This window comes from Pocillopora verrucosa, chromosome 14, assembly GCF_036669915.1.
Source record: "Pocillopora verrucosa isolate sample1 chromosome 14, ASM3666991v2, whole genome shotgun sequence".
Taxonomy (NCBI): Eukaryota; Metazoa; Cnidaria; class Anthozoa; order Scleractinia; family Pocilloporidae; genus Pocillopora; species Pocillopora verrucosa.
The window spans coordinates 11,383,063-11,410,981 of record NC_089325.1 but is presented as its reverse complement, the minus strand read 5'-3'; the positions used below and the strand labels follow the sequence as shown (position 1 = coordinate 11,410,981).

At 39.8% G+C, this 27,919-nt stretch overlaps 3 protein-coding genes across 5 annotated transcripts; 1 reads left to right on the top strand and 2 right to left on the bottom strand.

Annotated features, from left to right (window-relative positions):
- Positions 1 to 228: 228 nt before the first annotated feature.
- Positions 229 to 9,689, bottom strand: LOC131789739 (NACHT domain- and WD repeat-containing protein 1). 2 transcript variants are annotated; one of them, XM_059106915.2, is made up of 7 exons: positions 9,469 to 9,689; positions 7,362 to 7,867; positions 6,531 to 6,733; positions 5,994 to 6,327; positions 4,667 to 5,394; positions 4,231 to 4,443; positions 229 to 3,758 (listed from the first exon to the last, which is right to left on the bottom strand). In XM_059106915.2, exons 2-7 carry the CDS (start codon positions 7,807 to 7,809, stop codon positions 450 to 452), a joined length of 5,235 nt encoding a protein of 1,744 aa, XP_058962898.2. In that variant the 5' UTR covers positions 7,810 to 7,867; positions 9,469 to 9,689; the 3' UTR covers positions 229 to 449. The 2 variants fall into 2 exon arrangements, with proteins under 2 accessions (XP_058962898.2, XP_066017554.1); XM_066161457.1 differs by lacking the exon at positions 9,469 to 9,689 and adding an exon at positions 9,250 to 9,425.
- A 507-nt stretch (positions 9,690 to 10,196) lies between these two features.
- LOC131789660 (protein qui-1-like) lies at positions 10,197 to 19,571 on the bottom strand. Of its 2 annotated transcripts, none has more exons than XM_066161497.1 (7): positions 19,261 to 19,571; positions 17,184 to 17,668; positions 16,791 to 16,993; positions 16,385 to 16,715; positions 15,132 to 15,865; positions 14,373 to 14,585; positions 10,197 to 14,249 (listed from the first exon to the last, which is right to left on the bottom strand). In XM_066161497.1, exons 2-7 carry the CDS (start codon positions 17,656 to 17,658, stop codon positions 10,800 to 10,802), a joined length of 5,406 nt encoding a protein of 1,801 aa, XP_066017594.1. In that variant the 5' UTR covers positions 17,659 to 17,668; positions 19,261 to 19,571; the 3' UTR covers positions 10,197 to 10,799. The 2 variants fall into 2 exon arrangements, with proteins under 2 accessions (XP_066017594.1, XP_066017593.1); XM_066161496.1 differs by having other exon boundaries at positions 19,327 to 19,571.
- Positions 19,572 to 20,785: 1,214 nt separating this feature from the next.
- On the top strand, positions 20,786 to 27,504 carry LOC131789710 (zeta-sarcoglycan). The gene is made up of 6 exons (XM_059106882.2): positions 20,786 to 20,940; positions 23,596 to 23,817; positions 23,948 to 24,049; positions 24,134 to 24,341; positions 25,106 to 25,302; positions 25,612 to 27,504. Exons 2-6 carry the CDS (start codon positions 23,632 to 23,634, stop codon positions 25,777 to 25,779), a joined length of 861 nt encoding a protein of 286 aa, XP_058962865.1. The 5' UTR covers positions 20,786 to 20,940; positions 23,596 to 23,631; the 3' UTR covers positions 25,780 to 27,504.
- Positions 27,505 to 27,919: the final 415 nt, after the last annotated feature.

Genomic DNA, 27,919 nt, shown 5'->3' with positions numbered 1-27,919 from the left:
CACTAATTTACAAAGAAATGTTTTGAAACTAAAGGGGTGAATTAACAATCAGATCTTTGGAGTGAAAGGGCTAATGAAGAGTCATGGCCTGCTTTTTCAATATATCCCCCAATAAATTGAATTCTAGAAAACATAACATGAAATATCGAACGCAAAAGAAGACTAGTGAAAAATCACAGAAAATGAAGAGATTTATTATTTCTTCAGAGGTAATAGTAAGCAGCTACAGGTGCTACGGTACTGAAATAAAAATAATATAATCCTTGTGAATATATAGCTTTGGTAATATCAATCAATCATGTTTTGCTTTTGAAACGTTTCAAAGCGTCTGTGGTGAAGAAAAACGTCACCAGCTAGTAACAACACGCAAGAACTTAACATACTAGAAATAGTTTAGTCCTTCAGTTTTACTACCTAATAAGTCATCCCAGATTATCCGAACCGGTTTTCTAGGCTATGGAACTGTTATCATTATCCTTATCATCATCAATGCCGTCATCACGCGTAGGTTTTTCTTGGAAACTTTCCACGGTTGCTTCCACGGGTAGACCGTCATATGGAGACTGTAAGTTCTCTTCTTCCATTCTGTTTTTCAGTGCGGGACGATGCAAATGGAGAATCATCAGATTAGGGTTTTCGCCAAGTCCCAATGCAAGCCTGTCTCCAAAACTTTTCGCATGATTTGGGAAACCGTCAGTAGTGAACGAGGCAAGTTTCTTCCCAGTCTTCGTCTCCCAGGCGTCGAAGCCATTTGTTTCTTGAGATTTGGAAATGATCACTTCCCCATCTGGTGAAATAAAAAGCTCGAGGACAGGCGAAGTATCTATGCAGCGCAAGACCTCACCACTTTCGATGCTCCATATTTTGATCTTCTGGTCACCCGTTCCAGTTATGGCTGTCATCGATGCTCCCGAAATTGCGACGGTGCTGGCCGTTTCGTAGGCGTCCGGGTCAAACAGCTTTTGTATCAGCTGGCCAGTTTGGAGGTTCCAGAGTAGTGGCTGAGAATATTGCACTAAACTGACCAGATAGTTTCCATCATCTGATATCCGTGCGTTAAAAAGACTTAACTGTTCGCCTTTGTACAGAAGGTTCTTGCTGCTGAAGCTGGTTGTGTCAATAACAGTCAAGCGTAGTTCTTTGTCGCGATGCTGAGTCATCTGGCTTGCTAGTGAACACACGGCCGTTTTGCCGTTATTACTGATCAACAAGTCCTCGAATCGTTGCTTTTCTTTGAACTTCACCACCTCCAGCACTTTGCCACTGTCAACATCCCATACTTTGACGAATCGCCTTCCTCTAGAAAACGAGATCATCCGTCTTTGATCAATGAATCCAAACGCGTTCATCCTTTTACATGCTTTTCCATCCAGATTTCTCTCAATTTTTCCCTCAGCAAAGTTGAACACTTTGTAATGTGGGATTTCCTGATCGTAGATGAAGCCGACAGCGCGGGTGGCGGTGAACATGCGAATGGGATTCGGAAACACCGTAAGATTCATTAGACGGCGAACTCTTTTACCAGTTAGCCCATCCCAGACAGCTAGCTCGTTCCGAAGTTGAATAACAGCTGATGTTAGTACATGACGTTGATCAAAACTGGGCGAAATGGCTGTGAGTTGGTCAGCAATCGTGTTGCCTTGTATTGTGCTGAGAGCAGTATCCTTTTGGTTTTCGTCATCTTCCTCTCGACTTTTATCGTAGATACGTAGGATGTTGTCTTGTCCCACCGCCAATATGTGGATTCCATCACGTGTGTAAATTCGCATCCGAAAAATTGGACTTCTGAGACATCTCTCCATTTCGTTTGTTTCCAGGTTCAGAATACAGATTTCATACATATCAGCTGTCACGACTTTCGTGCCGTCATCGGTAATCTGCATTCGATGAAGACCTTCTTGCATCTTGAAATTTGTTAGTTCACGAATCAGGTTTGCTGAGAGATCGTAAAGTCGCAAACTATCAAATGAAGATGGGATCACAGCCACTTGATCAAGGGATGTTATTTTGATTTCCTTGATAAAGACGTTTTCGCTGGAACCTTTACTCTTAGGGTATGAGATGGTGATCTTTCGCACTTCTCGGCCAATTTTCAAATCGATGAAGTGCACCGTGTTTGTCCCCCGGACGTTGTAGACCGCAAAGCTTCCACGAGCATCTATGGCACCAATTTCGTCTTCTGTGTTGACGCCTTTCAGGGGTAGGGTGTGGAGAAGTGTACCATTTTCTATCTGCCATACCCTCAGTGAATCAGGACAGATAGCAACCAGCAAGTTTTCATCATCAGCAAATGAAATTGGAGCATAAGGGTTGTAAGAAAACCAATCGTCATCAGAAACTTGAAATTCTTGCTTTATTTGTCCAGAGAGTGTGTTGAGCAGGAAGATTTTATGCGATCCAGCGAGCAGCAATAAATCAGGATTCTTCTGACTTATTTGATTAAAATTTGTGCTATACATTTCGACCGGTTGTTGAAGAGTAAACTTTCTCACTTCTTTATTACTAACGTAATCAATGATTCTGACAACAAGGCCATCCGACGTTTGGCTTGACACTGCAATAGTGCGGTTATCTTTAGCCATGCTGATGACATCGCTGCCAAGCTGCGTTAACCCGATGGCAGAACGCAGTGCTCCACCAGGCGCTGTCAGACACTTTCTGTTTGGAAGGAAACAAGCTGTCGAAGAATTCAGCGCTTGCTTCAAGACCTTGTACACATCAGGGTACTGTTCCTGTCTCTCTAAAAAGTTGTACATGCGGCCTATCAACTGTGTGGGTAGTTGATTACCATTTTGGGAGAGTGAATGAGCAGAGAGTTGTAAGCACTCGTGAAGGAGATCCACATCATTATCTTCCGGTTTTGCGTCAAGGAAAGACGAAAAATCACTCATAAGAACTTGTAGAGAGATTCCTCTCAGTTTTGCCAAAAGAAATTCGAAGTTACAAAGGCACTCTTGTTTCATTTGTTCCAGGTTTCCAGAATGAAACAAGTGAAATGGAAGCTCACTCAACTTGCGAAGATTAAAGATCTCGTTGTCCTCACTCGAGTCGAACATCAATGGTTGCTTTGGGACCAATCTGTCCATGGACATCTCTTTGCCTTCTTTGTTAAGAAATGGCTTTTTGATTCCGCCAGACCACCTCCCGAGGAAGTATTCGCTCATAATGGCGTGAATTTTAGTAGCTTGATCACTTTCCAAGTATCTTTCCCTTGCAGCCTCGATGAACTGACGATGATACCAAAATACCACCCGGGTGCCGTCAGCTCCTCGTTCAATAAGATAGTCACCAATGTCAGACCGAATGCGAATCCACAGCAGTGGTGGAAGTCTTCTCACTGGAGGTGTCCAGTACTGATAGACATCATTAAGGACTTCGTCGTCTAACGAGAGCAAGTCTTCTAATTCAGTCTCTGTCAAGCCGTTCTTGGATGCTGTGATGTAGGCCAGCGCATGACTGACCAAAACTTTCCCGTGTCGTCTTTCAACCCGGCTGAACATGTCATCAATGATTTCCCGCACAGATGGCTCGAGGCAAAGCTCGGAGAAAGGAGTGTACGAGTTCCATCGCAGGGCTTCGTCAAAAGCCAGCTTAAGGTACAATGGAAGGGGACACTTCTGAAAAGATTCCATGACATAGGTTTTCTGTTTTGGTAGGATTGTTCGATTACCTGCTCTGAGCCAATTGTCAAGGATGACGTCTGCTTCATTAAGAGGAATCTTTGGTACTTCCAAAAAACATTCACTCGGAAGGATTGTCTACCATGTGCAAAGAAAAAGAATCCATACAATCATGCTTCTAACTAAAAAAATATATCATAGACTTACGGTAAAAGCTCAAACAGAAAGCATTTAAGATTATATTCGATTCTGTGCAGAAGCTTATGCGAGGAAAGCACAAGCGAACAGATAGTTGCTTTAATTTTGTTTAGTTGTTTTTGTTAATATTTTTTATCTTGTTTGCACGCATTGCGTGCCATTGAGTTAGTGACGTTATGGTCATGTGACTTTACGCGACCTCGTGATTAACAAAAAATAATAAATGGTTGAGTTGTGAAATACGGTACTTATCTTTGTGGTGGAGGCGTTTAACACGACAAATATGTTTTTCAACACAGTTACGCACTTTTAAATAAAGACTCCAAATTACAGGAGTCCTAGTATCCAAATTTATTGACATGGAAAGAAAAGAACAAAGGCATGAATTTTCCGGATGCTGCTTTCAACTTACTCTGAGATTTGGTAAGGCCTGATATTCCTCGCCTGGTAACGTGGAAAGAATGGCGTACACGTCGCTTGGTAACTGTCTTGGGTACCAGTCCATTTGCCGGCCACCGTCATCTATGGAGAGTTGATCCAATGAATCCAAAACCAGAACAACGGGGTGATTTTCAGCCGAATTCTTCAGGCATTCTTGAAAGTAGTCTTTCAGGGATTTAATGTCCTAAACATAGAATGGAACAGTTTTAAATAATTTTTTTCCTTTTCTTTCCTCGACCTAAACAAAGTAAGGCCCTTATTCTCGTTATTGCTGACTTCACATAGATGTTAACCTCGTGATATATATCGATATATTACGGAATTAACTGACAATTCTAATTTCTCATGAACACACCAATAATCTTTTCGTCCCTTCCAAATATAGGTAAAATAATTGCCAACCATACCTCCGGTATATCTGTAGTATTCTGATCGGTCGCTCTACACAACTGAACGCATATGCTTCTTAGAAGGGGCCTGATGCCAGACGATTCGGGTGTGGTACCAATAAAACGTAAAACCACTATAGCAGAGTCGTCTTCAAGCCACTGTTTAACTTCGGAGACAATTTTCGCCACAATCGACGTCTTTCCACAACCTGATTCTCCATAGAGCACTACAGCTTGATTTTCATGATTCGCTAGGACGTTTTTCGAAGCCTCCAAAAACTCTTTACGACCATGAAATGATTTGCACTTTTTCTGACAAAACGAACCATGCTGAAATACTTCCTCTGCAAACGCATCTCTCACACCAGATGTTTCTTTCTCCTCAATCCCCTTATCGATCATCCGAGTCAAGGTATCATAGAAATCTTTACAAAGTTTTTCTATATACTGAAAATGTTCTTCTGAGGTAGATGGGTCGACGCCATCTTCAGACCATTTGATGTCATAACTCACAATGTTTGCGCTTGATAACGCCTGAGGAAGATCGTTCTCCCGAAGAACCTTAAGTAATTTCTGAGCAGTTTCATCTATCGATGAATTGGCTCCCCACGTTTTATCAATGAATTTTCCAGCGCTTTTACTCTCAATTTTGTCGTGGAGATCTGTGATGACTCTTTTAAACCAGAAGCAATGGCTTGAAGGATGTGAAGCGTCTATGATGCCTCTTCGGATTTCGTCCTCGGTAACTATGAAAGGACACAAATAATTGTATAACAATAAGGTATTTTATGGCCATAAGAGTTATTCAATGTGATCAACGTACGTAACTACGTCAAAACGTTTTGTGGATGTTTCGATGGGGTCACCTCTCAGAACCTCAACTGAATCATACAGGTAAAGAAATAATCCTGGCAGGTAAGCAGCGATGAAAGAAATGACAGAAAAGTATCCTGAAAAAATTCAGGCTTCCTGAATATTTACATGTTTCCTTTCTGCAGTTTCTTTAATCCTTTAACTCCCAGGATCGGATTTTTAATTCTTCCCTCTAGCTGCCAAACATTTTCTTGTAAATTAGTTGCAAGAATTTGGTATTAGATCAAGGTAACAACTTCTACCTGATACATTTGAGTATTCTCATTACCTGTTTGCCGGATAGTTCATGGATATTGTATGGAGAAGTAACATGTGAATCACTTCTGGGGGTTAAAGGGTTAGTTACGGCTCACCTGCGAGGATGATCTCATTTACGAATTCCTTATTACCGTGCGTCTGTTCAGTAGCAGATCACAGGTGAGGTCAAAATATGCTAAGAACTTATAATTGTGTTCCTGAGTCATATCAATACCTGACATGTGATATTTATGCCGTTCACTCTTCTCATCCAAAGCCTTGTCAGCGGCTTCCCTCAAAACAACCTGCATTCTCTCAAACGCTGTCCACCAATCGGCAGACGCTTTCTTACGTAACTCCTCGTTCGCATAGTCGCGATAGTGGGGCAGTAGCGATGTGATTGGCTGCAACAGATATTGGGCGGGAACCGCGTTGTCGTCTCGCCAAAACCAGTGTTTCAGTAGCGCAACATCGTCCTGATTTTCAACCGCACCAAGGAGCTTCTCAAACTCAGAGGCAACTATTTTCGTAGGAAATGGACGGTAACCATATTTTTGTCCAAGAAACGTCTGAAAAAAAAAATAAATAAAAAAGTATTTGCAATCACACAAGTCAAAAAAATTTCAAAACCGGTTGGTCTGAAAACTGCCTTTAAAAAGCAAAATCTTTACATGCTATTTTGCTTTTTATTGGTACCAAACTTACCAATGTGTAAAAAATGATCCTTTTTGCGAGAGCTCATTGGTCTATTTTTTTCCTTACTCTAACTTACAATGAAGTTGGGTCCAGTGGACAGCTTCTGACATGCGCGCAGCTCTCTCATGCACAGCTCAGTGGTCATGTGATCATCAGTGGACTCATCACGGACTCCCCATCTCATGTCCACCACTTGAAAGTCATATCCTCTCCCCTGACAGTAGGACTTGAGTCGGGGGTACACTCGCTCCATCAATGTGTTGCGCTCCACTGAAGTGTCTAAAAGTAAAATAAAGACCGTAAGCCAATAAGTTCGATCTTTACTATCTTTCCCTTGCATGAAACTAAGGATTCTGAAATTTATAAGCAGCAAATCTGATAAAGTCTTCAATATTTTGCAAAGAAAGGCAACGAAATAACTAGGTTTACGTGCGCATGTCATGCACTGTATAATCGTCTCCGCTAAACCAAGCACAAACGTTCCACGGACCCCTCTGTCCGTGGAGCTCTCTAGCCCATAATAGCAAAACATATGAACTAGCACAACTAGCACCCCAATCGCTAGATGTAGAGCTCTCAATCAGTTTTTTCCTTCTAGCTGATCTGCGCTGCGAAACGTACGTTGGTCAAAACTGACAAGAATAAACATACCCGCTTTATGTGATCCCAGACTCTTTAGGGCTAAAAACTATATATAAATAAGTCTTGTAGTCTTCGAAAATTTATCTTTTGAATAAAGCCTCTCCTTAGCTCGGATTCGAATCCTGTCGATGCATGAATTTTTGCAGGATGTGCTTTTCGCAATTTCTTCATTTGTAGGTCACCTGTAAGGATGATTTCGTTGTTTTTATATTATCCCCAGGTCTAAACTTGAACTATTTTATGAACCAATGCGAAACAAAAATACCTGTGAACGTGGAGCTGGTAAAGATCCTCACGATTTTCGCTTGCTCTGGATATTCAAAATTCATATCACCAACCAGGGCTTTCTCCACTCTTTTCTCGTAACTTAAGTTCACTTCAGTCCGAGCCGAGACGACATCTTTAACACTGCCTTCTTCTACCTCGATGTCTTCGTCTTTTTCCTCCTCAACACCTTCATCTTCTTGAGATGATTTGCTTTTCTCGCTGCTTGCCGAAGAACTGCTTCTGCTTTTTTTGTCTTCATTGTCTTCACTGGCGCTTTCTTCCTGGTCAGATTTACTTTCGTCCTTCTCCTCGTTATCGGAATGATCATCGTCACTTTTCGGCTCCTTTTCGTCTTCGGAACTCCTCTGAGACTCGGAGTTTTCATCTTCCGTTACCTGGAAGCCATGTCGCTCCTTGTTTTTCTTTTTGGACAGAAGAACACCCATCGTTCTTGACAGACGCTTGTGTTTGGAGGAAACTTATCGTTGAAGTTTAAACCAGCAGCTGAAATATATTTTTCAGTTATTTCTCGGTTACGATGACCACATATGTAATCATTACTATAAAGTCGTTATTAGTATAGGTAATCACATGAGGCCAAGTACTATTAAGGATTAATTGCACGAGAGTTTTCAAAATTTTCCAAAATTGCCCGAGTCGCGAAGCGACGAGGGCAATTTGGAAAATTTTGAAAACTCAAGTGCAATTAATCCTTAATAGTACGAGGTCTCATGGGATTACTTGTTTATCAATAAAGGGCAAAATTTATACGAAGGAAAATCACGCGCGCAGTCTATTTTTATCTGGGAAGCAACGGATTAGCAATGCAACGGATTAGCCAATCATTAACAGGTAATCATGCCCTCTCTTGATTACTAAAAATGCCGTCGATTAAGAAAAAAATGCCCTCTCTCTCAACCAATCAGCGCTCAGTAATTTTGCCCTTTATTGATAAAGAGCTGAACTAAAGCGACACGGTCACTTTATCCATGAGTTTGTGTCTAAAACACTAAATTTCGGTTGAGGTGGCTTTGGAAGTCCATTTATACATGCGATTCTTATGTTAGTTTAGAAGCAACGTAACATGAAAATACTTCATTATGTTCTACTGTTAATTTTTTCTTTCGTCTCGCAGAAACAGCGCTCCCGGCATTGTCAGGCGGTATGATAACCTCTAACTTGACCGACAAATCGAGATGTTTTCAACAGATTTGTCAGGACTGTGATGAAAGTTATAAATCAACCTCTAAGTAAGTTTTATACAGAAAATAACGCAACTACAACCTGTTATGTGGGGCGTACTTTACTAAAATAAGTACACCAACCCAAAGAGCTTGTGACAAATTTAATGCAAGAGACAAAGGTATGAGTGCGTTATTCCCTCTCTTTCTTCTTTTGGAAAAATTAAACGCAATGCGTGACTTGCTGCGAACTGATTTTTTAATTTGCTTAATTTGCATTTTTAACCCCAGCAGCTATTACTTTTGTAAACATGTGATGAATATGTAGATTAATTCTTGAAAATTTTAAAGCGATCACAGGTGTTGTAGGTTCAATTAAAGATTACTCATTGTAAAACCACTTTTTTACTAGTGAAATACAAAACCACGAAACGTATAAAGCCACAAAATTACCCCGATCCATAAAACAATTTTCAATCCCTTGAATTTTCTCAATAATCATGAATTAGATAATTGTAATTCTGTGCTTTATTCAAGAAGAGATTTTCGACATCGTGTCCGTTTTCGAGAGGTGCCAGTGTTTTTTTTTTACTTATTGACGCTTTGTTCAGCAAGATAACCAAATCTTTTAAGTTAGAGCTCATTCGTAGTAAAGAATCAAATAAAAAGGCGAAGTGTCCGTTAGAGAAGGTTTTAGGCGCTTACCTACATGTGCTCCCAATGTTCAAGTTTGAAAATTGACATTTTCGTTAAATGGAAGAGACTTCTCTCCGATATTACCGTGCGTAGTAACAAACGATGATCTTTTTTTTAGCAACAACAGCAACAACTAAATAACCCACTAGCGGTAAGTCTCAGTTTCTAAGTTCGAAGCGCGAATCGAATTTAATGATTATAAGAAGTGAATAAATAAGTAATGTAAACCTGTCATCAGAGTTTGACACCATGGCGACACGATGTTAAGATCACCCTCTGTGCCCTCGGAATGCAGGAGTACACCATGTCACGACACAAAATTTCTACGGGTTTCCTCTCGCAGCACAGTTGAAAGAATCCTCAGAGCGGTCAATATACGTCGATTTATTGGCAGCTTAAGTTTGCTTGAGCTCTGATCTAGCAAAGATGACTTAAGCTTGTTTCGTCAGGCGACGCCTTTGCGTTATTAATGTCACGAGGCGGGCATAATAAGTTGACAAGATTTTCCGTTTGCTCAGTGAGTTGGATCAAGGTTATTAGCATTGGCGTCATAGATAATAATAATATCTGCTTCTAGAAACGTGCGCTATTGTCTGGAGCGAAACTTGCCAGATCCATTGTATTTGTACGCTGAAAATTGCGTGTTTTTGAGGGATGTTCAAATTTTGATAAATATTTACCAACAAACTATAAGGACAGCTATGGATCTAAAAGTTGTAGGATCTCATACCCAATAAGAAAATCTGGTGAGTAGTATCAATCTTAAGTTCTCAGCATGCAATGAAGGTGTAGAAGGAGACGATGCTAGCTTTCTTTCACCTCTTCAGTAAAACAATGGTAAAAACTTCACTTCTTTTCAAACTTCACCGCAGCAAGTAGAAGTTTGAGGGATCGAAGCATGATTATTCATTGCATGACTTTATAGGACTTGGTTTGAAAGTCTACAAAAGGGGTGGGTTTCTAATCCTTTAATGGAACATTAATTACATTAGAAGCAAGTCCTATTGAAAAATTCGATTAGATTGTTCGAAAACTCACTAAATCCACGAAATGCGATGTTCATATACTTTTGTCGCTGGATTTTTCAATACAATAGATTGACCTATGCAAAATTGAGGTATAACTTCTCTTCGATCGTATAAGTGTCGTAAAGTTAGAACAAAACGATTTGCATTTTCCTTTCTTGTAATATTTAGAGTGATGCGTTTAAGCGCGGCTGTGTACGGTTTATCTTTAACTTTCTCCGTAGCATTGATTTTTTTTGGAATGTATTTCTTTTAAAATTAGGGAAATGAACGCTTCGTATGGTCTACGTAATTCGAAGGTGCTACCATGTAATTTCCTAATATTTTCATACCCAGACCTTCCACGCCTTTTAGTTAAGCTGTACGGTAGGATTTGGGTATAAGATTAGTTTCCTAACTATTAAACGACCTAACCAGAGCAATCTATGCAAGACCCTTTCGATTTAAAAAGGAGGACTAACGTGTTACAGGTCTGCACGTCAAATTTTTGCCATGACCGATTACGTAGCAAACTTTACTTCTGCTATGGAAGCTTCACATAAAGTTGTCTCGGTAAACTTTTTCCGAAATGAAAACACTTTTGGAAGCAAAAACCGAGCTACCGCCACCAATTATTACGTTGGGTTTTGCATGGACCGCTTTTCTTGTGAACTCAGTTTTTTGAAAATCAGTCTTGTCAAAATCATCTTCGCTATCCTCATCTTCGTCCCCTTCTCGAGCATGAACCAAGTCTTGATCAGCTTGCAGAACACTTTCCAATGGACAGTCCTTAAATGGAGAATCAACAGGCTTGGTACCTTCTGAACTTCTAGGAATATGTGTTCGGAACATCAACAGCTCTGGTTTATCTGCTTTAGCCACCACAAGACGATTTCCAGATATTGTAATTCGTTCTGGTTTCCAATCTGAAGTGAAAGTGGCCAGCTTCGAGCCTGTCTCTAGATCCCATGCATCAATGTTGCTGTTTGTGTACCGATAGTTTGAAAATGCCACTTTGCCATCTTGTGCGACAAAAAGGGAATCAACGGTTGCACATTCCATCGTGGAACGGACACGCCCATTTCCAATGTCCCAAACGGTGATACCCCCATCACCTTGGCCGGTTAGGACCACTTTGCTTGCTGTTGATATGGCCGTGCAGATTGCGGTTGGATTTTCTTCATTTGCGACTAGGTTACCCTTTAAAGTACCATTCGTGAAATCCCACAGCAATGCCTTGAAGTCTTTGGAAAGACTAACGAGGTAGCTCCCGTCGTCTGATAAGCACCCATTCCAAAGCATTAGCTGGGTGTTCTCAATTTCCAAGACTTTATGTTCCCCTGACTGCGTGTTGAGGGCAAAGAGAGGCAAGGTACCCTCCTCGTGGCTAACAGTTGGGCTTATTTGACTACAAACTGCTACTCTTCCGCTTCTACTGATAAGCATGTCTTCGAATCGATGCTTTTGTCCAAACTTAAATTGCTTTGTGAGCTTCCCATCATTGATGCTCCAAACTTTGAGGTTACGTCTTCCGCGTGAGAAAGCGATGATGTGGTTCTCGTCAATGAACCCAAACGCTTCCGTTCTTTTGGACGCTTTGCCCTGCAGATTTCTTTCAACCTTCCCTTCTTTCAAATCAAAAACTCTAAAATGAAGATACTCTTGATCGTGAATATAGCCAACGGCACGACTTGCTCCATAAATTCTTATCGTACTGGGTGGCAATTCTTGGAATACTTTCAACGCTCGCACCATTACTCCAGTCAAAGTGTCCCAAATAGCAATTTGGTTGGAGTTGTTGACCGTGGCTGTCGCAATTACATGTCTTGCATCTGTTCCCGTGTTTAGATAGTTAATGGAATCAATTGAAGATACGGCCTTGTTGTAAGATGATGGCTTGGAAACGTCTTCGGTGCCCTCTCTGAGAGCCTGCTGAAGGTTGTAGATACGGATTACGTCATCCTGAGCCAGGGAGATGGCTAATTTTCCATCGTTTGTGAAAAAATTAACGTGAATAATAAGCGTTCCGAACGACTTACTCTTCAAAGTTTTGCAAACTGTTCCATCTTCCAGATTTGTCACCAAAATCTCGTAGTCAGTTACACTCACAGCCTTTGTTCCGTCTGCTGTAATATGGGTCCGAAGTAGGCCCTTGTTGATTTTAAACTGAGATATTTCTCTGATAAAATCTCCGGTATGGAGGTCAAACAATCGAAGGCCATTTTTCTCCGAGGATGTCACGACCACTTGCTCTTTGGAGGTAACTTTGATTTCGCCCACAAAACATGCACCCGCCCCGCTGAACACGTTAACTTCGCGAACCCTCTCTCCCGTTTTACAGTTGAGCACTGTGAAACTTCTAGAACCGTGGAGGCTGAAGACTGCGTGACACCCTGATGCTCCTATAGTGCCGTACTCTTCATCAGTGGGAATCTTGCCAATATCAATCTTATGTGCAACTTTTCCATCTTCAGCCGTCCATATCTTGATGTCTTTGTCTGTTATGGCAATGACACTAGTTTCGTTATCCACAAACGAAACAGGAGGCATTGGATTGTACATTCTTTCCTTGACGAGGGCTGCGAGTTTCTGGAGCACTTGGCCCGTTGATGGCTTAATGAGAAAAATGTCAGTAGAACCTACCAACAGCAGGAGATCTTCGTTGATACTGCTTCCCTGAACGACCCACACGACTCCTACCCCCAGCGATCCTGGAAGAGTCACTCGTCTGAGTGTTTTCCCATTCAATAAATTCACGCTCAATATCTGAATATGAAGTGGTTGAGAAAAAGAAGACGTAATGTACGCTGTTTTCCCATCGCAGCTAAAACCACAACATTTGAAGACAGATTTGCCTGGTATTTTCAGGGACGAAATGAGTGGTCCGCCCGGAGATGTCAAGCATTTGTCACTTGGTATCAGACAAGGGACCGATGAGGAATACGTCTGTTGTAGCAGGAGGCTAATGCCAGTGAGCTCGGCTTGATTGTGCAGTGGAATTAGTCTTCCAAGAAGTTGAGGTGCCAGCTGATTAGCATCAGCTTTGAGAGCTGCAGATGACAGCTGCAACGTTTTCTCCAAAGCGACCAGGTCTTCATCATCTGGATGCAGAAGAAGCGAGGCGGTAAAGTCGTTCAGGATTGATTCTAAAGAAGTTGCACGAAGCTTAGCTAAAAGGAACTCGAAGTTGCAAAGAGCGTGTTTTTTTAGATTCTCAAGGTTGCCTGCTTGTAAAAGATGATAAGGCAATTCATTCAATTTTCGTAGGTTAAAAACTGTCTTCTTTTCTTCATCGTTGCTGAACATCAAGGGTTGTCCGGCCACCAACCTATCTTTGAGCACTGTGTTTCCATCTTTATCAATGTAAGGTTTCTCAGCACCGTTTGACCACCTCCCCAAAAAGTAGTCTGCCAGTTTTGAGTGAACATCCGCTGGCCGAGCACCTAAGTACCGATCAGTTGCCAGTTCGATAAACTGGCGATGGTACCAGTATATCACTCGGGAATCATCTGCTCCTCTTTCTACGAGATAGTCTCCAATGTCGGAACGTATACGAATCCACAATAGCGGAGGAAGTCTGCGAAATGGGGGCGTCCAGTACTGATAGACGTCATCGAGGACTTCGTCATCCAGTGACAAGATATCCTCTAACTCTGGCTCCGTGAGGCCGTTTTTCGATGCAGTGATGTAAGCTAAAGCGTGGCTGACGAGGATTTTGCCATGACGTCGCTCAACCTGTTCTAAAAAGTCGTTAATGACGTTTTTCACGCCAGAGGCTAATGTTGCTTCATCTTCTGGTGTATAAGATTTCCAGCGGATAGCTTGGTCAAAAGACAGCTTCAGATACAAAGGTAATGGACACTCCCGAAACGCATTTAAGACCACTTCCTTCTGCGAAGGTATCAACACGCGATTACTTGACCTCAACCAACACTCCAAAATGCAAGCTGCCTCATTCAAGGGGATGGTGGGTATCTCTTTAAAACATCGCTCTGGAAATATATTCTGGCGAAAAGAAAAATAGTACTTAAAGAGCTTGAAAACTAGACTAAAACATTAATGTGTCTGTTGTCTACAATAACAAACAATCCATACTATTTACGTAACATACGAGAGAGCTATCTCTACCTTCAAATGTGGTAGACACTCATATTCCGAACCAGGTAAGGTAGACATAATCAAGTAACAGTCATCGGGTATTTTTCCGGGTAGCCAGTCTAAACGTCTTCCTCCTTCATCGGCGTGTAGTTGGTCCAGGGAATCGAGAATCAACACCCCAGGACGGAATGCGCAAGCTTCTTCTAAACATTTTGGAAAGAACTCCAACAACTCCATGATTTCCTGCAATTACGTTGGTAAGGAGTTAACAATAAAAGTACGCTCTGTAATGTTGTGAATGTCATGAATGATTTGTGTCTTAAAAAATGTGTATCGAGGGCCCCGTAAGGAAGTGGAATAGCCTGCTCCAGGCGCTCACTTTGTTAGACGAGCTAAAGAGCCAGGGGAGTGGGAGAGAATCGAGGCGAGAGGAAGAACGAAAAGAACTGACGAGAGGTATTCGTAACGTGAATTCCAATCGATATGCACTCGCTCGTTCATTGCACGAATTTTATCGTGCCAGCCTCTTCACAGACCCCTCACACGCTCACTTTGTTCGCCAGCACGAATCTCGCGAGCTCAGCCGCTCCTGACGTAGGCTGCCCCATAGCTCCCTTTGCGCGTTTATAATCATGAAACCTAAGGTGCTCTTTTTTCATTTATTCATTTTTACTGGAATCCTAGAAATATCAAATCAAGGATCAAGGAAAAAAGTGTTCAAAAGGCTAATTTCTTTATTACTATGCCTTTATAATGGTTGTAGGTCAATGATATAGAGTAGACACTAACCTCGGGTATTTGTGTTGCATCATTATTGGTGATCTTGCATAGCTGTTGACAGACGCTTCTTAGTAGCAGTCTGATGCTGGATGATTCAGGAGAGGTCCCGATAAATCTCAGTACCACAAAGGCGGAGTCGTCCTCCAGCCAATTTCTGACCTCCACAGCCATCTTGGCCAAAACTGACGTCTTACCACAACCTGACTCTCCATGTAGAATAACTGTGCGTTTGTCGTTGCGCTCGAGTAAAGAAGACTTCACAGACTGAAGAAAATCGTCTCGTCCTTGACAAGCAAGGCCTTTCTTTTGGCAGAATAGCGCATGCTGTAATATCTCTTCATTTAGTGAGTCTTCTCTCGCGTCGCCTTCTTTCTCATTGATAGCTTCCTGAATCATTCCGGTTAAAACATTGTAAACGTCGGCACAAAGCTTTTCAAGATATTGCGCATGCTCTGAAGACGATTCTGGGCTAATACCTTCACTGGTCCATTTGACATCGTATTGAACTACGTTTTTTGTTGGTAAGGCCGCTGAGAGGTCTTTTTCTCTCAAACTTTCCAACAGCTTTTGCGCAGACTCGTCAATAGCGGAGTTGTCGGCTCCGTAAGGCTTATCCATGAACTTACCAGCATTAGGATCGTGCGCATTTTGGAGCAGATCGGTGATGACTCTTTTGAACCAGAAACAGTGTTTCCCTGGTTCTGTAGCTGTTATTATCCCTCGGCGAATCTCATCTTCTGTCACTATAAGGAATACGTTAAAGTTCATATTATAAAAAAAATTTCGTCGATTGTTTGAAAGGTGGCATTTTTACGGAACAGCCCTCTGCTACTTGAAGAGGCGGTAATATAGTTATGGCGCACTGCACCCTGACTGGAGAGCCCTGGAGCGAAGGGAGGTGGGGGGGGGGGGAGGGGTGTTGTGTTTGGATTTTGAGGCAAGAAAATTTAATCTCCCAGGACCCTTACCCTTTCAGGAGTTTAAATGGGTAAAATCAAATTTTCGGACAAACTGACGTGTTTAGGAAGGGACGACGTAAGGAATTGCATCTGTTTAGGAGTGACATTAACCCCCTCTCATTCCTAGTTATTTATGCTGTAGAGCTTGGTATGAATTCCCACTTTAGGGGGGGTACAGGGTTTGTGAGACCTAACCTTTTCTTTGACGAACCCTTTTGCTTGGGCACTTACAGGATGGTGTGACAGAAAGGCATACCATATCAGCAAAACATAATAAAGGCACTGAGGCAGCTCGCGCAATACCTGACATATGATACTTGTGTCGGTCTGCCTCTTCAAGTGCATTGTCAGCGGCTGCCCTCAAAACAACCCGCATTCTCTCAAATGCTGTCCACCATTCGGCCGACGCCTTCTTACGTAACTCCTCATTTGCATAGTCTCTGTAGTGGGGCAGCAGTGACATGATTGGCTGCAGGAGATATTGGGCGGGAACTGCGTTGTCATCTCGCCAAAACCAGTGTTTCAGTAACGCAACATCGTCCTGGTTTTCAACTGTGCCAAGGAGCTTCTCAAACTCAGAGGCAGAAATATTGACTGGAAAAGGACGGTAACCATATTTCTGGCCCAAAAAAGTCTGAAAGTAAAGTGATACAAATCGGGTTACTTACCTATAGAGAAATACCGCGTTTGAAACTCTAATCCAACTTACGATAAAGTTGGGTCCCGTTGACAGCTTTTGACATGCGCGTAGCTCTCTCATGCACAGCTCAGTGGTCATGTGATCATCAGTGGACTCGTCACGGACTCCCCATCTCATGTCCACCACTTGAAAGTCATATCCTCTCCCCTGACAGTAGGACTTGAGTCGGGGGTACACTCGCTCCATTAATATGTTGCGCTCCACAAAAGTATCTAAAGAGCAATCAAAACGTTAAGCTGGAAATCCAATTCCATAAACGTAGTCTCAAGTATGAGTTAAGTTTACTAAGTGCTGCTTTGTTCTTTGATTCCTCTGACCTTATTCCCATGATCATGGAAACGAGCTCGTTATTCTCCATGCACAGGTTAATGTTACTGATATTTTAACTGATCATGCCAGTACCTGTGAATGTTGAACTTGTAAATATCCTGACAATCTTTACATTGTCAGAGATTTTGATATCTAGGTCATCTAGGAGAGCTTTCTTCCAAGTACTTGTAAACTCTTCAACTTCCGTAGATTCATTTGAAGGATCTTCTTCATTTTTTCTCGTTGCGCATGCCCCTGGATCTTCCTTGTCAGTCTTCTTGGAACTTACGGAAGCCGCTGACCCCGAGGGATGGTCGTCGACTTCACTTTCACTGGAAATCTTATCATTTCTCTGTGTCTGCAAGTCACTTTGGCTCTCGTTCGTTTCCAACTTTTTTTCGAAATCCGATTCATTTTCATCATCGCTATCGAATTGTATGACGTCACAGAGATGCTGTCTGCGATCTTCGTTCGCTGAAAAATGGTCAGATGGAGGTGAATGGGTGACAAACGAGGGCTGCGTCAAAACTGGAGAACTTTTCTTCTTTCTCGAAACAATGATTCCCATGTTTCGATTTCTGTGCCATTACGATACGTTTTGGCAAGAGAAAAAAAAGAGAGAATAATTAGAACTGGATTGATCTCGTCATGCTCTGGACAAAATGTTTTTTCATTATTATTTCAAATCTAATGTAACCAGGTTGAAAGACGATTAGCATGATTATGATATGAGCTGTTCAAGCAATCAAGAACTTTTCCGTATTGAAACAACCTTTTCTAAACGCGTGGGGAGAGGGGGGGGGGCTTAAACAATTCTCGAAAGTGTGTGCAAAAGTTTCGAGACTCCTCAAGTGTTTAGACCAGGCCTCCATTGCTTTATGCAATATTTGTCAAAAATACGCGTGAATCTAAAATATGGTAACAGTGGTTACATTTTCTCACGCAAACACTCCTCCCCTTAGAAAAACATCACCCAATTACAGTCAGTCAGAAGAGACAAGGAAGCTAAGAATACCCCGCGATGTTGTGTATTTCCGGTTCCGTTTCTCAGGGTTATTGACGATTCTTGCATTCATTTGAATATCATAAAAACCTGAACAGTTTGAGAGAAAGCTTTGTGCGTGGGATGAAAAGATAACAGCGCTAAGGAAAACGAATTTACGTGCATTGAAACAAAGATCACAAGCGGGGGGTCTACATTATATTAGCTTTTCTCTTTAAGAATAATTACATATTCATTTAAGTATACAACTTTGAAAATAAAATTTGATTAACTTCAAAAATTTTTCTGACATATGAACTGGGAACTCCAGGTAAAAAAAATGTTCACAAACGTTTACTGCGACAATTGATTCAAATTGATCGGCGAAATTTTTTCCACTGCGAAGAAAGTTTATTATGAAAAATAACTTAATTACTAAATTTGAAAAAGTGAAGCTATATCACTTATATTGGCCCACAAACAGGCTAGCGATAGATTTAATGATCGTCGGCATTTTAAAATCGAAGACCCTTAAAAGCTGGATGGTGTGAAGGCCACACAGATCTACTCACATTTACACTATTTTCTTTTCCGCCATTTGCTAAGGGAAAGGAATAATTTTGAGGCTGAACGATTACTTGCTAATTTTGAAGGTTAAGAGGTCTTGTAGCGTCATACGCGACAGAATTCAATGAACCGTTACAACTTGCGTGGCTAACTCTATCGATTATTGAGTACATAAAATATTCTAGCTCCTCTCTACATTCGCGAGAGCTGTTAAAAACGTTTCGTCTTGAACAAGGCATTCCTTATTCCTGGGATAAAAGATTCCTTTGAGTTTATGAGGCAATTTTGTCTTTGTAGTGGTCAATATTCGTGATATTCATTTCGTTTTAACTTCTCATACAACGAACAGCAAATGTCAGTTTGGGTACGTTTTTTAGTTTTATTTAACTTTCCTCCGCAGGTCGAGAAGGATAACAACTTACGCTTCCTATTAAATGCGAGCTTCGCATCTTCATGCAAACTACACTGAATTGAAACAGGTCACTATCAACTTAAAACGAAATTTTTGCCATAATCGAAAGAAAAACTTAATAAGGTTTGAAATTTCTATTTACAATCCCAACGTAAGGCGAAGCTGCGAAGGTTCGAAGGTAAAATTCAGTCGATTTTCATCATACTTACTGTTTTCAGGTTCTCAGTATGAGATCTCTGTACCAGAAAGGTTTCATTGGATTGAGCCGTACTTACTAGTCTACTGTTGCAACGTGTAGTTTCATTTCCAGATGTTAAAATAACAGCTTTCTCTATTTCTCCATGGCGTTGAACTCGACAGTGTTGTTTATAATGAGTTGATGAAGTTCTACCCAGATCTCTTTACTATGTCAAGGAACTGTCCTCTCTCAACATGGATGTCATGAAATTGAAGGATATTCATTCTGAGTAAATTGCTTGGCAACGTGAAATAAGCTAAGGAACGCGGACAAAATAGAAAATATTTCACGCAAGTCTAATGATTTACAAAGAAGCTTCTCCCTTGTGCTGAAAGCTTCAGAACCTTGCATTCAACTGTAACGGAAGTGTCTTATTTCATAACACGTTTATGCAAGTTAATCTTTATACATTACTATACTTCAGCAAAAGATGACAGGATAAAATTTATCCATCTGCTGGTGAGAGTGATGAAGTGTCATCTCTTGCCAATGATTTATACCGTGCGCAATGAGCTGCTTCTTTATCTAGTTTCTCACGGTGTTGTAAAAACGTCGCTTTGACTGTGGATTTACTCGTTTCATTTCGCTCTTAGTAGAAATTAATGCTGGCCCCTGGTAAGACTCTAAATAAGAATAAATAAATTAAGATGAAGAAGTGTAATAATTAACTTTACAGAGGTAATATGACAGCCGTGCTTGTTCCCTTTTTCACATTCGACCCTATACTTTTTTGTAGTCTTTGTACAGGTAATCACATGACTTTGAGAGAAGAAGCACAAGAGAGTTTTTCAAAGAATAACGAAATAGCGCGAGTCGAAAGGAAAAGTGCGATTTAAAGCATTTGAAAAAAAAAATTCGGGTGCTAATTTTGTCGAAATTGCACGAGAAAAATCACGTGATTACTCACAAATGAAACACATGAAAAATGAACTTGAGATAGCTTTTCCTAGCTACGCAGAAAGCAAAGTGCGCGGGTCACATGCAAAAATGATTCATTCAAACCTTACAAATATCATTGTGCTTTCGGTTTAAACAACGGTCGTCCAATATAAAAATACGTTTTCTACTTTTTTTGCACAGAGCCACGTAGTTTCTGCTTTGTTTTATCTTTCTTGTGTGTAGTATTAGTGAAACAACACTTTTCTCAGCCAATCAGATGGAATAAATTTTTCTTCATGTATCTCTGCCAATTGTCAAAGTGCAGTCAAACCCCCCCTCCTCTGAGACCAAGCCTCAGCCATTGCTTATTGTCCGCTCACGGGAGGTGTAAGCCAAAGAGAGGTTTCTGTCAGCGCCAGCGGGTTACGCCTGTTTACCAACGAAAAGGAAGGACAAAATTTCATCCTTTTTTCGTATTTATAAACAGGCTTCCAAGGACGATGTTGTTTCAGCAGGGGTATCTCCCTATCAAAAAAACCAAACATCACTTAAGTTGTGTTAGTAAGGATATCACCCCCTCCCCGATCTCCGGAAACAAGATTCCAAAGGGCGCGAAATTCCACTTAGCTTGGTAGCCTCGCAAACCACAAAAATTCTTCACGCGTCGCTCGTTCCCTAACGATTGTTTACAGTTCCTACCGCAGTAGTCTATTGCTGTATTCTGTTTTCAGCATTTACATCAAGAGCTCTTGACGAGACAAGTGTCATTTAGGTAAGCAAAATTTTAGTTTAGTGTTATGTTATGTCGATTTTGTGAGTTAGTGACAAGAGTGAGAGCGCAGTTTTCAATTTTTCCCAATCTATTGCTTCCATTCTCAATGATCGGAGTTGCATGAGTGATTTTTTTTGTCATCTTTCATTTTGAAGCAGAGAACATTTGTGTAGTTCACTAAGTTTTTTGATATTTTTCTGGACTTCTTTTACGTAATTGAAACCAAAACAAGTCGATGTGTCCGAAAGAAATCTGTCGTTACATAGTTAGAGTACGTGCGTATCATAGAGTTTTCGAATGAGGCAAATTTGAAAATTCGATGCTGTGCGTTTGGAAAGTTCTGCCCACGGTAACCGCAAAAACGGTTACCGTGGGCAAAATTAAATGTTCTGAAGCTTCGTTGTATCCTAGAGCTCTGGAAGAAAACTATCGCCGTTTACTATATCAATTAATTTCGTGACGGAGTGTTTGTAATTAGGGAATTACTTTCGTCGAATATTAGGTTCAACGTTATACAAATGGGTGTCTTACATTTCTTCATATCTCCATATCGTGTACACCTAAGCCACACGTTAAGTCGCTTAAAAGCTTAAAGATATCATTATCTCTCCTGCTTGCCGTACTGTCATCGGATAAATTTCTGAATTCCTTGCAAGAGGTACGCTAAATTTTCTTCTAATATTTCATCACGAGTTTGAAAATAACTGAGCACATTAGCTTAATAATTGCATAAATCGATGTAAACACGTATCGCAATTAATTGTCAAGGACATTTGAAAGCTAAATTTGAGATTCCTCTCACAACACCCAAGTTTTTTTTCACTAATTTCACAGTGTAGCAGTTGTAACTTTGATAATTGTATACCTCCTACATATAGGATGGGTATCATGACTTATTTCATGCTGTTAAAAATGCTTGTTATTTCTTGCAAATCGGTAGGGAAGCTTGTAATTGGTAGGAATCAACTCTTACTATAGCTGAAAACCATGTATCAAAATGGGAATAGGGGTGTTTAACACAGGAAATATTATCATGTAGCTCATAAATAGAAGGACAGAGGTGATAATTGCGGACTGTGGCATAGATTTTTTTAAAATTTTGTTCGCATTCTTTAGATATTAGGTTTCAAAGATGAAGGTAAAAGGAATTGTTTTGATCAGTAATTACTCTTTTCAGATGGACAATAAACATATTTAAAAGAGTCTTTCATGTAGAGGCTGGGTATATTTGCCCTCTTCAGAAATGAGCAAAAATTTTTATGACTGGTAAAAATGCTGATAATAGAGACTAAGATTTGCAAAATCATTGACTCCTGGGGGGCTGTTTCTTGAAAGACCCAGTAACTTTTAAAGCCTGGATAGGAGATTTTTTGTTCTTCACATTTCATTAGCAATCAAGATATTGACAGTTTTGAAATGTATACAATTAAAATATCAGGAAGTGAAATAGAGTAGAGTGGTACCTAAGCTAAAATCTACATTCTATTTTCTTGAATAAGATTAAAAAAATATTACTTTGTGTCTGTAAAGGTACTGGGACTCTCAAGAAATGGGCACCTGCTCTGAAAAGATGTTCTGCTATACTTTCTTTTTCTGTTGAGAGAGGTTATTAGTGGGAAATTTAGGAAATTTGATTATGACATGTTAACATATGTTTTGTTAAAATATGTCAGTGACTGAACAGGGATGTAGAAATGATTCACTTTTAAGCAGATAATTGAAGCTGTTTGACAAACCCAGAAACTGTTTCCTGAGCTTGAGAGATGCATATTAGAGATAAGATAAATGTCTTATTAGCCTGACAACAAGAATCTATTTAACAATCAAGAGCTTTTTTATTTAGTGATTGTTTCCTTTTTTCTTGTGACCTTAATGTGTGATTCAGGGTGATATTGTAAGGAGAAATTAGATATTAGTCACTCTAAGGGGTTAGTAGGTTAGTGTTGTCTCCTTAGTTTGTACAATAGGCTGCAGATCCTTGTTTTTCCTGTTTTGACTTATGAGCTTCATATGGGCCATAAATTATAAAAGAAAAACTGCTGTAGGTCTGTTACTTATAATACAAAGTCTTGAACTCTGAAGGACTCAACAGAACATTTGTAGCCATAATTATTGTTAGCATTAGAATCTGGCATGACGAGGAGAGGAAGTAGGAAAATAAGGAAAAATTCAGACTTATTTATACATCTCTCAGTCAGTACATGGGCTTTGATTGGCCAATCAGTGGGCTGTATTTTGCTTTGTGGCTTGCTAAATTCAAAAGTTTGTTTGAATTGAGATTTTCCTCCTCTATTTGAACCCAGAGATAAAATAGCTATCTTCTAACCTTGTTGTCATGGTTTGTGATATAAGTTATGGAACCTTGTATTTTTTGGCTCTGTCCTAAACTTACAGTACAGGGCCAGGTTGTTCAAAGCTGGGTTAAGATGACCCAGGATTAGTGTGGATTATCTGATATCAGGTCTGAAGGCTCTAACAAAAAATTCAGTATAATTCTTCTTGAGTAGAAGTTGATTATTGGATGCTCGAAAAATAATAGAGAAGACTATCCCAAAATGGATTCAAATTTAACCTTGGGTTAGCACTAACTAACCTTTAAACAACCTGAACTTGATTAGTAAGAGTTATGTACTAATGTAACTCCTCATTGCTTAGTTCTTTCTAGGTTGTAAAAGCTGAAGGTTGTTCAAAATGCCGTCACGAGAGACAGAGGAAGTTGATTGGAACAACCAAGACCCAGCAACTGTAGTTTACATGATTGGTATCTACGGCTGGAGAAAACGCTTCATCTACTTCCTTATTCTGGTCTTGTTGGTCATTACCATTGTAAATCTTTCTCTTGTCATTTGGGTCATGAGAGTTATGGACTTCAACCTGGTAATTGTTTAAGTCTTTTCTTTTATCTCAACAATGTTCAAAAATGTTTTCACATTTTCTTCTTAAGGAAACCTCCATGTGGAAATTTTATGTTTTATTGCTTAATTTTTTTTATTTCATTTTATTCTAGGATGGTATGGGCAAACTAAGAATAACTGATCAAGGGTTGAAACTGTACGGCGAAGCAGAATTTGTCAAAGACTTGCGTGCAAACATGATACGACCAAGACAGGTAAAGTACTTTTGTGTCAATGAGCCACGTAGCCATTGCATGGGAGTTACTGACATATTCCTAATTTTAACTCTTCACTTTCAGAACTCTGAACTTACTCTTCAGTCCACGGCAAATGTGACTGTAAACGCCCGCAACTCAGATGGAAATATTACAGGTCAACTTTTTATAGGAAATGATGAAGTCGTGGCCCGTAACCAGAAGTTTTCTATAAAGACAGACCAAGGAAAAAATATACTCTATGCTGACAAAGATAAAATTGTCTTTGCAGCTGATAAGTTGGAATTTTCAAGTAAGTCTGAGGAAACCACTGAACTGTTCTTAGTTTAAGGTTTAGAGATTATATGTTCCATGGAGGACCTTTGTAATATTAGTCTGTAAACTCTTTTGCTTCCAAGATCTTGTTAGTAATTCTCCTTACTGATTGCCTATCAATTCTTATGATATTAGTTCAATGAATATGGTATTGGATCAACTAATGATCCCCTAATTGATATTTACCTTTATTCTCATCACTTGTCTGCTTGATATTGTATCAATATTGTAAGGAGAAATTATGTCTGGGTCACTTATAAGAGTTTAAGGGTTAAGAAGATACTTAGGTTTGTCCTTTCACATTATTCTTGCATGAAAGTTTGAAGCAACAGAGCCCTTTCTTTGATCATTAGCCTAGGTTTCTTGGCTTGTAACAGATCATTTTGAATATGACCCTCTAAAATAGGTAATAAAAAAAGTGATAAATGAATTGGAATTTAGTGATGGGGTTTGTAGGGCCTGGTTCTTTCATGATAGTTTCCAGGGTGTTACTGGATTTTTGATGGTTGGGTTTTGTGGAGGGAGGAAAACTGAAGGAGTGGGGAGAAAGCCTATAAGTAAGGAGGTCACCAACGACAAACTTAATCTACTTGTGATGTTAGGTGCAGGAATGGGACATGAGTCGCAGGGATGACAGATGAGTACTCTCGCCTCTGCACATATTGCTCCTCCCAAAAAAATTAAGGAAAAAAGTAGGTATGTTCACAATTTTATAACATAGATATTCTTTTGATGCTTTAGGTCCAAATGGAGCTCATTTCAGTGGTTCAGTTGAGACTGAGAGTCTTCGGGCCCCTCCCAAGAAAGACCTGCGATTGGCTTCCTTGACAAGGTCCTTGCACATGGATGCTCCAGATGGCATGAGCTTTAAATCTGCAGCTGGCAGTGTAAGAATTTCAAGCCTACAGGATGTGACAATTAAATCCATGAGTGGAAAGGTATAACTACTGACAAATTTCTTGGTCTTTTATCTCATTAATTAACCATTTGACCCCAAAGAATGATTAGCAGTTAATTTCTCCTTTCAATATAACCCCTGAATCAAACATGAAGGTCACAAGAATAAAGGAATGAAGTTCTTGATGGTTAAACAAATTCTCCTAAAGAAGTGTATGGTGAACAGTATGGAGAATATGCATATTGATGTTAGAGTGTAAAGGGTTTGGGTATTATTTACTGGTCTCCATCAACATGAAGGAAGTTTTTGAAAATCCAAAAAAACTGATCTTCCTCTATTTCCTCTGTAGGTTGTGTTGGATGCAGAAGATGTGTCATTTAAAAATCTAAAAATTTACACAGGGTCCGGTGGCTCACCTGCTGCCAATGCCCGTGAAGTTTGCATTTGTAAAAATGGAAAGATTTTCTTAGCAGCAGCTCAAAGCCATTGCCAAAGCAGTGCCAGTATTTGTGATTAATGTGTTCTGGAGTAAACTTTTTTTAATCCATGTGACTTGCAAAGAGCCTATGGATCATGTCATGGTGTCTTCCAACGACTTGCCTAAACATGGCAGTAAGAATGGTTTAATTTTTTATTAAAGCTGGGTTGATAGCTGTAATCAGGATTACAGATAATAACTGACATTGTAATAAGGACTCATTTGAGTCCAATTCAGGCTGTAATCATATGAGTGATGGACAAAATCAAAAAACTGCAAAAAGAAAAAGTGTTTTGACAATCACACGTCCTGTTTCAAAGTCCTGTTGCAAACTGATTAAAACTATAGCAAAGCTTGAGAAACCAAACACCCATTGGATGAAAGAAATCAGATTTATAAATATAACAGTTGAATTTTTTGCCATAAGAAAATGACTCTAAAAGTCTTTGACTGTTTCACTTCCAAGATTCCATTCATACTTCTCTTTACTGTCCTCCCTACAACTCTTATGATCTTGGCCTGGAGAATTGGGTGTTGGATTAACTAATAATCCCCTATGATATTTTCTCTATCGCGGTCACTTGTCTACTTGATATTGTGTGGATATTCTGTGGAGAAATTCTGTCTTGGTCACTCATAAGAGCTTCAGAGTTAAAACAGTGTGTACAAGGCAACCATGTTTTCAAATTTTGTTATAGTTTTGAATAATCTGGAAACAGTTTTAAGCATCTAGGTTGGATGGCTTTGAAGTATTTGCAAAAGTATAATGATAAAAGCTTTGGGCATTTTTTCTCCGGCCTCTTTTACCATAAGACCTTTTCCTGTTATAAATATGTTAGAGCTAATACTTCAAAGGCAATTTTTTTAAGAGAATATTTTCTAGTGGCATTTTGAGCCAGGTTTGTTGGTATATTTGCAACTTCTTTGTAGCTGCTTGGGTGCCATTTTGTAATCAATATTACTCACTTTGTGTTAGTGAAAAGGAGAATTTCATTATTTATCCAACTTTATTGGTAGAGATGTGGTATTTTATCCTCAGCATGATAAAGACTATGTTTTAAGTGTGCATCTCTTTTTAAAGAAGAGAGGAATTGTTTACATTAAAAGTAATGTGCAAGGGTACTTCATCAAAGTTCTGTTAAACCATTGATAGCTAAAAAATGCTTATTTTTGAAAGTAGTTATCGGGGAAGTTATTCTATTATTTATTAGGATAGAGATGGTGTGAAAAGTAACTTTGATTACTTTTAGGCTTCAGTCATGGAAGTAGAGAAGATAATAGTTGTAAATCTTTGTAACTTTTTGCTATCTAATGGCATTTTCTGTGAAATATTTACAGCAAATGTATAGTTCTAAAATACATAGGAATTTGCTTAGAATGTGTGTGTTGATGTTGTTGTTAGGCTTATTAATTTCATGATGGAAATATCTAAGTTCTCCTCCATGATGGTTTTGTAATTTTTCTGTAAGGATTCTTTTATAGATTCTTTTGTAAAATTGTTATGAATTTTATACGGCATTACCAAATCCTTTGGCAATATTATTACTTGTTTTTCTTTTAATCTATTTCTTGTTTTTCTTTTTCTGTATTTTCTGCCTGTCTGACAGTGTCTTTTTTTATAGGGAGAATTATAATATTTATCAAGCAGAAACTGGCTAGATGTTGCAAGCTCACTGTAGTTACCTTGAAATATTTGTTGATTAAGGCCTTTCCCTTAAATGTAACGTAACGCTGTCAATAAATGGTTGGGTATGCTAACATCAATTAGTGTTTCCTCTTTTTTACATTTTCTGTTTTACTTTTTTTTTTTCCTAACAGTGTTTCTTCTTTAGGTCAACACTAGAGCTTTACTTTATTAAACTAAACTAAATTAACCAGGCAGCAAAGTTGCACCCCTTATTATGAACTGTTAAATATCTTTGTTGACAACCACCCCCCCACCTCCCCCTCCCCCATCTGCCCTCCACTTTACCAACTGCCTTTCTTTCAAAACTCAGCCAATGATGAAAGTTATTTGAAAACACTTTCATGAGTTGCTTTCCTTCCCGAGTCTTTTTACCCTGCTATTTCTGTTGTGGTTTGAACCAGAATTACTAAAGGAGGCTATGTTGAAATTTTGCAGTGATACACTGAGAATCGCCAATCTTAGCACCCACCCCACCCTCCCTTACAAGTATCG